Source organism: Aphis gossypii, chromosome 2 (genome assembly GCF_020184175.1).
Source record: "Aphis gossypii isolate Hap1 chromosome 2, ASM2018417v2, whole genome shotgun sequence".
Taxonomy (NCBI): Eukaryota; Metazoa; Arthropoda; class Insecta; order Hemiptera; family Aphididae; genus Aphis; species Aphis gossypii.
In genome coordinates, this window is record NC_065531.1 from 13,172,358 (window position 1) to 13,187,104 (window position 14,747).

The 14,747-nt window shown below is 24.0% G+C and overlaps 1 protein-coding gene across 2 annotated transcripts; it reads right to left on the minus strand.

Moving 5' to 3' along the window:
• Nucleotides 1–379: 379 nt before the first annotated feature.
• LOC126549632 (uncharacterized) lies at nt 380–14,246 on the minus strand. 2 transcript variants are annotated; one of them, XM_050199407.1, is made up of 9 exons: nt 14,062–14,246; nt 13,933–13,981; nt 11,947–12,044; nt 9,913–9,990; nt 4,357–4,474; nt 2,358–2,512; nt 1,644–1,784; nt 1,334–1,546; nt 380–488 (listed from the first exon to the last, which is right to left on the minus strand). In XM_050199407.1, the coding sequence occupies exons 1-9, from the start codon at nt 14,140–14,142 to the stop codon at nt 402–404; spliced, it is 1,020 nt and encodes a 339-aa protein (XP_050055364.1). In that variant the 5' UTR covers nt 14,143–14,246; the 3' UTR covers nt 380–401. The 2 variants fall into 2 exon arrangements, with proteins under 2 accessions (XP_050055364.1, XP_050055365.1); XM_050199408.1 differs by lacking the exons at nt 13,933–13,981; nt 14,062–14,246 and adding an exon at nt 12,117–12,823.
• Nucleotides 14,247–14,747: the final 501 nt, after the last annotated feature.

Consider the following 14,747-nt stretch of genomic DNA (forward strand, 5'->3'; position numbering starts at 1 on the left):
ACATTACGTATGGGTACATCGCAGTCGAAGTCGCTCTTTCAAGGGATACGTTACATATATTATTATTATTCCGTGATCAAAAACGTTTGTATTCATTGTTACACTCAATTTCAAGGTATTATTACGAGCAAACCTATTATTGGCGGTGTTTTTAAATATATTTATTGGATCAAAGTAAAAAATATAATAAACCGCGTCTGCAATATATCCACTTCATAATAGTATTGCTTTTTTTTTTGAAAAAAATAAAAAATAAAAAATTGGTACAGATTTATCGAATACTAGTAATATTGAGAATATTTATAGAAATATCTAGTACATCATTATAATAATAAATAAATCATATTTACTATTAAACAATAAAAATACAAATATTCTGTGAAAAAGTAACAATATTATTTTCAATCATTGATTTCGTTTGGCTCCGAACAGATAATAAAAAGTTGTATAAATGCTATAATTACACAACTTATTAACAATGAACAAATCTGAAATTAAATTTAGGAAATTTCCTTTTAACTATAACGGTGAAAGTAGTAAAAAAATTCACTATTGGAATTTTATACATTCATGTGGTTAAAAATACTTCTTATAGGTATAGTGATGTGTAGGTCATATGCTAGCGAGTATATAGTATTGTTATCATTTGACTGCTTGTGTACTTAATAACTATGTTTGATTTTATTGATGGTTACATATATAGGTAAGTAATATCTTTATTTATGAAATACACTTTAAGTCAACTATATTATTGATAATTTGTTGAAATTTATAATTTATTTTATTAAAAACAATCTTTTAAAACAATAAGAATTCGAGATCTACCATCATTATAACCGTATATAAATATATTTTTCAAGATAAATAATTAAAATTTTTTTTATTAGATGGTTTGGAACCTACCTATATAAGTAGCTCTCTTTACTTCTGTATCTTATTTTTATTTATTTATTTTTAATAATTTGCTCCAAGGCCGAAAGGGAAATTGAATAATCAAAGACTGATAAATAATAAGATATTTATTAAAATTATAAATTATATATTATGCGAGTCTATGAATTAAAAACACATAATAAAAAACGTATCAAGGAATAGTTAACAAAAAAAAAAATAAAAAATTTTGATGTTGTAAATTATGAGTTAGTATTAATTAAATTATTATAATTAATACTGATAATAGATTAATGTTTAAATATAAATCATAAATATTAGTAATTTAATCTTTATTTTAAGTATTTTATGAATATATACCTACACAAAGTATGACTCGATTATGAATTCATCTCGTGATTATATGAATTATAATATTTATAAATGATATATTAAAGGATACAAGTTCTATGAATGTACAGTTTTTTGGTATTATAGCAAATTTTAAGCTCTGAATGTAATTTTTAGAAATTTGCTTAGGGACCGTACACATTTGAAATGGTATAGTAGATGGTATAAAATCATTCCAATCACTATTTTTTTCATTTTCCCATCCAAAATCACATTCACATAAATCCGTAATGCTGTTCAAATATCCATTAAGACAACGGATTTTCTAAAATGCATTAGAAAATATTTAGCTTGTTTAAAATAAATACATTAAGTAAACAAAACCATTTTTTAAACAATTATTAATTTTAAATAATTCATACTTGGGTTGGATGAATTTCGTCGGATGCTTGGAATTGTTCATCACTTTTATTGTTTTCTATCCTAGATAATACTTCTTGAATGTCGTTTTGTGTAATAGTATGATTTAGATCAGCACATTGGTTGCTAACCCAGATATAGGCCTATAAATGGTTTTTAAATTAGTTTATAGGTATACTTATATTATTACTTCTAAATAAATTTAAATCTAGAATATTTGTATTCAAGTATAGTTGCAAGTAGAAAAGTTGGTATTTATACGTTATTAGGTATATATATTTATATGAGTCTATAAGGATTTATATAGGCTATAATGATGTGTATAACTAATAAATATATTCGCTATTAAGTAAAAACCTTAAAACGAGCGCAGATAAAATAGAGGTATAATATATATTTTAGATTTACTCGTAGATTCTTTATACTGCAAATAGAATTATTTTTATCCTGTAAGCTAATTTATTCAACTATACGCAAAAAAAACAAGTCCTTAATCCTATAACTATGCAAGTATAAAATTAACTGCAAAAAAAAACTACTGCATAATATACATATCCAAGAAAATGTAAAAAATATCGACCATAGAATTCCTACTATGATATATATATATATATATGTATATTGTATATTTATATGTAATAAAATAATAAAATCCTATAAAGTAAGAAATAGGTACCTACCTATATTATTAATAAATTAATAAATAAATAATTTACTTGATCTCTATTATTTTTCGATTGGCATTCTGGAATTTGTACACATTTTTGTTTTGCTATACTAAAAAATCCTCGATATCCAGAATATTTCATATGGCAATTTACAGGATTACAATAATCTAAATTGTCCTCATCAGGAAATTCACATTTCATGCCTAAATGATGAAATATAATATGAAAATTATAAGTTAATTAATATTACAATTTGATCAATAATACATGCATTTAATAAACTAATAAATTATTAAAATATGAAATAAAACTGTATGTATTTAATACATACAGTATATATTAATACACTGTATTAAGTAAAATTGTTAGTTTTTTTTTTTTTTGAAGTATTGGAAAAACAAATTACTTATTATACCTACATGTTATTTTTGGTATGTATAGAATATTATATAACTTAAATTTTCGATATTTTAAAAACGCATATCATATTATAATATTAGTTAAATATATATACTTGTCAGTATAGTCAATCAGCTGGATAATTAAACTCCATTGGATAGTTTATAATGAAATTCAACAGATCGCGTGATCACAATAACAATAAGTGACAAATGTAATTATTATTGTACAAGCGGAGAAAATTTCAGACTTAACGTCTGTAAACTTAATTCTATACATCTATAGATTTTACTATGTGTAGTATTACTGTAATCAGTGTAACCTTATTATTATTATTGATATTTGTCGATTAAATTGGATACGGTATGTATTTCAGGACGTCAATCACCTGTGTATTACAATTTACAAAATAACCGTATACAGCAATAATTATGTTGCTAAAATATATTTTATAGTTTAATTTCAAAAAAGTTGAATTAGCTAGAGGGGAAAAATGTATTTCTGCTTAAATTAAAACCCCTGTCACAATTAATACTACTCAGTTTAGATCAAGTAGATGTTATGTTTAAAAAACTGAAACGTCACACGTTTGTGTAGGTACATGGATTAGTAATTTGATGGTAGTAGGCGAATATAATAATGATTAAAAAATATATGTAATTTAATATTTATGCGTTTTGTGTTATATTATTATTAACTACAACTTATTACTTAATTCATCAACTAATTTTCATTAAAATGTTTTTGTCATTTACAAAAAAAAAAAATGTTATTACATTATGTTGAACATACGTAGGTATTTGAATTATACGTTTTAGTAAATATTTTATATAATATTACATTCTACGATATTCGATCTAAATTCAAAAATAAAATACATAAATTGGTTGATAATGAATATCTAATAATGAATATGTTATTTAATTTAATTTTGGAATTTTGGATGAATTTAAAAATGGTATTGCGTTAGTATTGTGACAGTATACGATGAACCTACATAAATTATTTTTATATTAGTAATACTACATCTCTACTTGAATTTTTTTTTAAACGAATTAAAAATAAATATTGTAAAGTGATCAAAATTGTCATTGTAGACAAGACTAATGAAATTGATTCTGTATTTAAATTCGATTACAGTGAATATAATTTATTGTGTTATACAAATATATACATAGTGTTCAATACCTATATTTTCAAACGGTCATTCAATTAATTGGGACTGATAAATGATAATATAATATAATTTATGAGGTTATTAAATATTTTATATATAAATGTATATAACAGTGTTATCTGTTATCACTACGTGCATGTATTAAAATATGCATGCTGTAATTAGGAATTTTCAAATTTATTGAACACCCATACCTATAATTATTTTTAATAATAGCCAATAGGTAGGTACTTCTGATAAATATTTAAATAAAATATCTAGGTACCTTAAACTAAATTACATTTTTTGATTATTAAGAATATAACAACGTGATTATTTTTGATTCGAATAAATTAATAACAATAAACACTGCAATACCTGTAATTAATTTTCTAACCATAACATTTTTTGTAGGTACCTAGTTCGATATTTGCATACATAGGTATGTAAAGTGTATATATTTAAGTTACCTCGTAGCTAAATAGAAAATACCTTGTGTTATTGTTGTATCAAAATAAATCTTTTGAATAACTGTAGATTCGACATGCTCATTTCTGTTGTATATTATATTGACACGAACGTCACATTCGCCTCGGCGATTGTATGAATACTGCCGAAAAATAGATTTATAATTATTTTTAAAGAAAAAAATATATCTCTCGTTAGACACAATTTATCAGTTTATTACATTAATGAATAAAATACCATATTAACATGCAATAAGCTATGTTATTAATTTTTCTTAACTATAATTTATTATAAATATAGATACCATATAGTATATTATGATTGTTAAAAAATTTAATATTATTATAGTGGTGTATTATTTCAATAAAAATAAATGAATATTTTGTTACAGAACAAAGTAATTTTATTAATATTTAAATGGTTTATGAAATCGTGTAGTATAAAAATATAAAAATAATAAATGCTTCATCACTTTATATGATAATTGATAAAATTTTGTTTGGTATATAAAACTAATTATAGAAATATAAAATTTACCTAAGTATATATTGTGTATATTATATGTATTTATGTTGTAGGTATATATATATAAAGGTTATGAGGCTTGTAAATACATATTTTACGATTTACGATTCTAGTTGATAAATTAACTAAGCAGTGAAATGTGAATTATTTTATTCTAACTATCTCATCGATCATTAGAATATATCTATATCTAATTAAACTCGTGACTAATTAAAGATGTCTATAATTATTCAGTATTTAAATTGAATTTTCCTTAAATATGTTAATATGCTAATATGCTGTAAAAATAATAAAATATGGTTAAAAAAATACATAGTTTATTACAAATTGTTTCTCATTGTATTTGTATCTTTAATTCCTTAAAACATTAGTGATGCTAATTATCAAGAATTAAAGCTTATAGTTAGTTATAATTAACATTGGAGTATTTCTGAAAGGTATACCTAAGTGTAATTATGTAAATTATCCGTAAAAGAATTAGGGAATTAATATAATTTCTTATTAGAATACTCTTCTCATAAAGTTCAGCTTTATGACAAATCTTTTAGCGGTGCACCAAATTGTAAATACATGGACAGTAGACAAATTATAACCCTCAATTGCCTTCAAACTCAAATCATCTTAACTCTAACTAATTTTGAAAAAGTTTAAATAAATATTATGTGTGTATAATATATTATATAATACATATATGTATATTATATAATGCATCTAACTGCGAGGCTACATACTTATACTAAGCTGGTAATTGGTATTTATATTTTACAGCAGCAATATGAAGGGAAATTCCCAGGAGGTTTTTTTACTAGTTGCCAATGGTAACGTTTTAAACTACAATAAAAATAAGGCATTAACCATTGGAGTGTGTCATAAATATACCTAGGTACACATACAAAATTACTGGGGGAGATATTAGATAAGTCTAATTTAAACATTTTTATTTTATAACTATACAGTATACGTTTTATAATTTCAACTTGACTACTAATGCAAATATCAAATAAAATAAACAGTATAATATTTAGTTTTATCTATAATTATATGCATGGTATTATGTATAAATGATATATTATATTGTTGCAATTTTCAGCTTATTAAAACAAAGGGTTTTTTTTGTTTTCAAAAATTAAAAATGTAACAGTTATTTTTTGTATACTACGTATATCAATAAATAATAATGTTTGTTTAATAAAAAAGTAATATCATTATAATAATAAAAACAATATATTCAATTTATAAAAATACATAATATTACTGTCGAAAAAATAATATAAATAAACAAAAAAATATGATTTTTATATTATATATACAAAGATAGGTACTATAGGTATATTATATTTTATACTTGTATCATGTTTAAGCCACATATTTTTTAAATTATTTATTTAAAAACTGTTGAGAGAATATATAGGTACATTTAATAATAATATATTAGTTTATATAGTTACCTACTACATAATTATTAGTAACTACATTTTATTATATATTTATTTGGTATGCATAATATGTATATTATGTAATAATAAACAACGAAACACGTATAGGTACATTAGAAAACGAGAAATTAATATAATGAATATCCCTAACAAGTTTTTAGCAATAATTAAGTAGGTACATTAATTATCTTTGCAGCTAAAAATACTTATGTCCTATGCTATACGTATACAATATTCATATACTACCGCACATAGAGGTACGCAGGACTTAGTGGTAGGTGTTACTGAATATTATTCATTTATATATGTGTTTAAGAAAAAAGCATTGATATATTATAATAACAGCACTTTTTTTCAGTTTTAAAAATTTATTTGATCGATACAAAAATCTAACTTATTTTATACAATACAAAACCTATTAATGCATATTATGATTTGATTAAAAAAATATATAAGTAGTCAGAATAAATTTTTCTAAAAGTTATGACAAAAAAAAAAAAATAATACATTTAATGATATTAAAAATAGTTGTAGGTATCTGTATGATAGCAATATTCATAGTAGAAAATGTAGTCATATAGGACTTAAGTCAATTTCAATTACAATGCTAAACTTCTTGTAAATTGTTACTATACTAACAGTATTAACAACAGTAAGTAAGAAAAAGTAAAAATTATGAGTGAAAACTAATTATTTATAACCCGAATAGATGTTCCTATTGCATGATTGAAATACCCGTCTTTATGTGTTATATTTACCTATTAGAGTTGTTATTAATATCGAGTTAAAGTATGGATATGGAGAAGTAAAAAATTAATTTCAATCCATCAAATATAGAACAAGTATAAGAATATAGATAAATACAAGGTAAATATAATCTTATATATAATATATGATCTTATATATATAGGTACTATGGTAGTCTGGTCTATAGATAAATATACTTAAATACTTTGTAATCGATATGATCTAACTGCATTATGTATACTTTTTTTCAAATAATATTGTAAAATATTGGATAAAAAATATTTAGAAAGTCGCTCAGCAACTATATTAAAGTAAGTATATCGAACATACATCATCATTTATAAGTATAGGTCATTACTCATTTATATTATTATAAGTAATTTTTTTTAAGTATTATAAGGTAGATTGAACTTTTTTTTTCAACAGCATATTATATACATTAAATATATTATATTATTGATTATTTTCATAATATTACAATATTACATCAATATTATTGTTATTAACTTCCTTTAAAGAAAAACCATTATTTTTCATTTAAATATTATCCATAAAAGGTCAACATTTTAACTGAAAACAATTCGAGACAAATGAGAAATATACATTGGCATATATATATATATTATATAGTAATAATTTTCAACTTCTATAAGAAAAACTTATAATGATTTGACACCATACAAAAAATAGACGTACCTATACCTAAAGTATAAACTCAGTAGGTACTTACAACTTACTTGCAATACTTACCTATTCAACTAAGTATATTACATTTACGACAAATGAATATTAAAATAATATTAAATAGTAGTTATATAGAGTTTTGTATGGCTTTTTATTTAATTTCTGGCAGGATATAATTTGGGCAGAATTTATTCTATTGTTAAAAATCGTTCTTTCTTAAAAACATGCTGTTTTAATCAAAAATAGGTATTTCATACTACGGGCTACATTATTATATAATGTGGACAATCGTGTGAATATTATTTTTATTGTACAGCGAATAACGTCGTCTGTCGTACAAAAACAAAAAAAAACGATACTCGTACATTATAATATTATATTTATATTACACACACACAAACACACACACATATATATATAGGTAAATTCTATTTGTTGTTAACGGATGAAAACATTTTCTCACCATCGGAATTTGTGATATAGTATAGGTAGGTATAGGTTTTATTTTTACTTTAAGAAGAAGTCTCGTGTATTGTTTTACGTAAGAAAATTACATCGAATTAATTTTGGATTTCCGTTCGAAACTTATAATATGCGAAGTCGCTATTAAATATAATATCATATACGTATACCTACACGACTGTGGGGCGGCAGAAGTTAGTTATTTTTCCCACATCGATTGACCGTATGTAGGTATTTGTAAGTACGTATGTATGTATGTATGCATACATGTGTATATGTGTTTGTATATGTATATATCTATATAATATTATATATAAAGCAGTACGTCCGGTTCTTTCATTATTACCTACACTTTTTTTCTTATTATTTTTCCTATTCAATATATAAATTATTAACATGGCGGCCGTCAAATAATTGCTTCACGTCAATTATTACTATATATAACCGGGTTAGGTTATATAGTCTCGACGTCGATATTGTTATTATCATCGTCATCGTCGTCATCGACATCATCATCATCAGTACCGCAGTCGTTATTATCATTATCATCATAATAACGCATATACAGTGCACCCGAGGAAACAATACAACCGGTTGCTGCGGTTTCATTGGATGACGAAAGGTCACGCCCAATGAACTCTAGCCGTTTTCCAGTTTTCACGTCGTGTTAAGGACGAAATGGACAGGGCCGTATAGATCGCTGGACCAGAGCGAATTGAGTTTTGTATACACGTATATGTACAATAAATATTAATATTTTAGGTATCTAATATTAGTTGCAATTAAAAAATGTTATTAATCGTTACACAGGTTGAAAAAAAAATCATAAGAATAATAATGAGAATTAATATTTGATGAATCTAATTGATGTATTTTATACTTATTGGCTATATATTATATAAAATATGCAAACATAAGCCGAGTTAAAAATATAAAAAAGAGATGTTAATAATTTATTAACATTATTCCTTAAAAGGAATCAAAATAATGTACCTATAGGTACCTATAATATAATTGTGTGTTTAATTTAGTGTTTAATGCTGCAGTATACCTAATAGATACTATTGTTATTCTGTTCTTGTAAACACAGATATAGATGCTGCTGTTATGATGCTATTTATGATGTATTAGATTATATAATTATATAATTTATTAATTTAGATAGGTAGATTTGTTTAAAAAGGATTTTTGATTACCTATAAATCTATAATACACATATTATAATAAATGACAATAATATTAAAGATCAGATGCAATAAATAGATACATTTCCGTCTATGCTACATGGGTTCTGTGACATTATTGATCAAAATTGCATTTATTTTAAATATCTAATTGCCAAATTTATTGGGAAACGTTCAACTATCTCATTTTAATGTTTTCTGATTAAATGATTTTTATGAAAAAAAATTATTTGGAACCATACAGTTATATGTTTATTTATAGTTTAAAAAATTGAGACCCAGATTATAGTTAGACAATTCTATCATTATAGGTAAATTTTATCTGTATAGTTGCGCCTATGCTATATTATATTACAATAGATATATATACATATAAATATAATAATATAAACTCATGTATGTTCTAAAAAACCGATTGTAGCAAGCCCTACTGTAACAAACAAAAAATGTAACAATATAATCATGACATTTTTTATATCATTATGACTATATTGTGTAAGTAGTTATACATATATAGGTACGTTATATTTTAAAGAACTTACAATATTCAGGTACTGAAGTGTTATAATTCCAGAATCTCGTGCTGCCAAATCTAAGCTGCTTCCAATCAGTTGAAAATGCTGGAATAATGTTTTAACATTTTAGTAATTCACTTTAACACTCAAATACCCAAATATATAGCTTATAGTTATTAGTTACCATAAGATAAAAAATAAACATTAATTTATAAAATATATATAATTAACAATTAAGTAGAATTATTTTTACTTTATATACCTATACCTATATTAATAAGTAATAACTTTTTTTTAATAAAATAGGATTTATATTATGTATATGTAATATATTATATATATTTTACTTAATTCATTATAGCTTAAACGATAGTTATTAGCTTACTTAAAAATTAAATAGAAGTTTTAATTAAAATTCAAATAAAATAAGAATTGACATTACCTATTTTAAATGTTTAGCTATAGTAAGAAAAATGTTTATAATTTTTTTTTACCAAGCAAATTATTAACTATCATTATGTATTTTGAATTTTCAACATTATAATAACATTTTTAAATTATTAATTATTCTAGTTCTATATACTAATTACTAATATCTCTGTATTTATTAAAGTCAAATTATTGTTTTAAAATTAATTCAAACTAAACATTTTTTTTTTTTTAAATATCTTTGATCTATAACAACTATCACGTCATTAATTGTACAATATTGTACATGTGGTTAAGTATTGAAAAGAAGAATTTTTTTTTATTCTATAGGTAATATTTACTTTTTAATAATTTTCCAATACAATTATGTACAAGTATATTAATACGAGTATATACGATATCTAACATATATTATATTATAATTTATACTTCTTTACAATTAAATCAAATTAAAATAACCGTTAAATATATTATGATCTGTAATTTTTAAAATGAAAAATATATCATAATATATTTTAGAATTTAAGCAAAGTGAATTATAGTTATATCTTATATAATTTATAATGTACGTAATTTTGTTTAGGTAAGAAATAAACTATATTTATTTAATTGATATATTTTATACAATTATATTTGATAAATAATGTAGGATATAAGTATCTATACTATGTATATCTATACAAATATATTATGCATAATAACTAATAAGTATATTATTATGTGAGTTATAGAGTGAAAAAAAATGCTATGATGGATAGAATGATTATAAAAAGTCACACATATTACTTATTGTAGTTATACAGTGTGTTGTACTATATACAGTATACACTTTATAATATACTGATTTTTGACTCTATGAAAGGCATTATTATTTTTTTTAAATCCTCCAACGGAGATTTCTATAGAGATAAAATATTTAAATAATTAATAAAATAATTATAATGATTTTGTATTTTCAGGAAAATTATAATGTTATAATGATTTAAAAAAATAGTGTATGAATATTTTTAATAAATAGGTTAACCTATATGTTCAACAAATATATATTAATATATTATATTTTAATAGAGTGGTAAACCAAGTGGCCAGTATCCTCTTAGCTGATAAAATAAAATATAAATTAAAAAAAGGCTATTTAAATTTATCAAAAATATTAATTAAACTCAAATTTGACGAGGTGTATTTAAGAGTAGGTACGTAGATTAATATACAGTTTTATTGGTAGATGAATAACCACACAACTATGCATAATAGGTTCGTATATGTAGTACCAGTATACAAAAAAATAGTAATATAATAATATTGAAAATATATGTATGCGTTAATATTGGTAATGAATATGCGTTTTTATTTTTAAGTATGGATTAACAGAATAGTATATAATCACTATTATATTTGGTTGTATATTCAGGTGGTTGGTTTTCTGGGTTCACACCCTTATCGTAGATTTTTTTTTTTAGTATAATAGTCATATAGTATTTTATATTTTTATTAATCAGTTATTATTTCATTTTTGTTCATAAAACCACTATATAAAATCTACACCCCCTTTAAAGTTATGTTAGATACGAATATAATAGGTAATATGTATATGTGTGATATGGTGCGTTAATTAAATAGTTTTATACGTACGTCACAATCAATATCAGTTTTGTCGATATATTCACAACATTTTATCATATCTGCCATCACAGTTACCGGACGGTAGCCGTAATTATTTAATTTCATGTCTGTACAGTATATATAATAACGTGATTAGAACTAGACAATTGTTATTAGATGAAAAGTATTTTATATTTTACAATTTAAATACGTATTCATATAATTTAACAAGCACATGCTGTATTATTTTGCGATATACAGGTTTTTATTATATTGAAATTTACAGTATTTTTTTTTTTGAGATTTATAATTTATTATAAACAATTTCGTACGATAAAACAAACTTTTAAATAAATTATTGTTTTCATTCATAAGTAAATATAACGAGGGATTAACGCAACACACTCCAGCTAGTTCGTTGAGCAGAGATCGGGTGATATATCTATAGGTACAAACAGGTATTCGCAGAGGTATACGTATCACGTCGGACAATTCTAGGGGAAACGATAAATTAAAAAAAAAAAAACAAACAAAATACCGAGTGTCATACACAAACTCACACACGTTTACAATATACAGATAGACAGACAGACACACACACACACAGACACCTAACCGACGGACAAAAAGAACGTATACGTCGTTGTTACTATTATGTGACTGAAACGAGATTGGGTGTACGCGGTGTATATATACGTGTAATGTGCATGGTATAAACAGTGCATTGTTTATGTTGACAACATGCGAAAAAGAACACGCGTCCGTAATGCAGTTGATCACGCGAACCCCCTCGTACACAATACGATAATATGTATACTCTGGCCAAAATAATAATTGTACAAATAACACATATACCTACGTGTTTGGGTGTGTATGTGTGTGAAAACAAAAATGATACAAAAATATACACACACACACACACACACAAACACATATATAGGTAATTACAAACTGACGAGATATAGTATTTCGCCTTTGGTGGAGTGCGTTTTGCGTTTGCAGCGAGGGGCCCAGCCTCGGACTACCTTCAGCGAGCCACCACCGCCGACACCGCCCCGTCGACCGGAAACTTCAATCAAAACCGCACTATATATTTATATATATATTATTATTATTACAAAAACATTTATTTTAGATGATAATATCAACATCAAATTATATACGAGTATATAATATTCTGTATAATATATTTATACCAAGCCATGTAGGTAGGTACTGTGGGCTAGCGGGTGCTTTCGTCGATCGGCAGATTGACGCGGACTGTCGAATTTCCGAATACGTAAGCGTGGACAATATTGTGCAAGTGGTCGTCTTATTATATTATATAGGTACGAATCGCTACTTGCTATAATACGCGATGAGATACTATTATTAAGATTAAAAGGCACGGCCGTGCGTGTGATAATAATACACCAGTCGTACCTACGTCTTTTGAGATAATAACGCGAAAAACATGTTGCTGATTTATTATAACATAATATATCCTACAATAGGTTCCTTTGTAATATGAATAATTATAGTTGTATAAATACAGCTAGAGAGCCTATATAGTATAATATTATTATTATATAGGCTTTCTAAATACAGCCATACAGTTGGCGCAAGATACTTTACGTAGCTCATTGGACAAACACCTATCCATCACAATTTTACATGCATAGATTTTATGATGTGTAATGTGTATAGAACATCTATAGTTAAATATAAAAAAAAACCAAATAAATAATAATAATATATATATATATATATATATATATATATATATATATATATATATATATGTACAATCTTAAATGTAATTCAACAATAAAAATATTTACAAACTGTTATACCGTATAATTTGTATGCATTACTTACAATCAAGATAATAATAAAATAATAATTGCATAATTACTCGTTAGTCGTTATTTAAACATACCTATGTCCTTGACAATATCAATGTACAATATATTACTTTAAGGTCATTATCATTATAATATTTTATTGAATTTTTTCAATATGATCAAGTAGACTTACAAAATATTATAGCGAAATCCCCTTCCTTCCAGGGAATTATACCAGAATCCTGAAAGTGATAATATGTATAGCTTAAAAATATACAATATAAATAATAAAATTGAATTTATTGTTCTATTATTTACTTACTATTATATTTACATCACTTTCTACAAAAACAGTTAAGAACCCGATAAACATTAAAACTAATATGGATGACATTTTACACATATATTCTTGAAAACAAAATAATATTTAATATCTTGTTTGATAGAATAATATATCTTTTACATATTATTAGGTACATCTACCATAGAATAAAATACAATTTTTAGATTTTTGTGATGTTTAAATTTATAATAAACTCATAACAACGGATAGTATATTTTACATTAATACAATTAAGTGGAAATGGCTAAATATCTAACCATAGATTTTATTAAAATTTAAAACATTAGGCATAAAATTTAATTTCGTCTCGTTAAGACTAGTCATTTTTCTGATCGTCCAAAATGGCGCCAACTAGTTTTTGAAATGTTTATAATTATTTTTTAATATATTTTAGTAATTTTATTATTTACTATAACTATCATTAAATATTGTTGAAATAGCATTGAAAATTAGTCGGTTTTTTGTTGTAAAATTCAAAAGCATTGATTCTATATAAACAGGTATTCGCACTTGTTAGCCACTATTTTTTTTTGAAAATGCTTCAGCCAGATGACCTATTCTACAATTTTTACCCATAGGTAAGTAAAGTTGGACACTGACTATAGTTAGAAGATTAAAGTTAAAGTTAAGTTAGAAAATTAATCTTAAGTATTGGAAGTTACTTT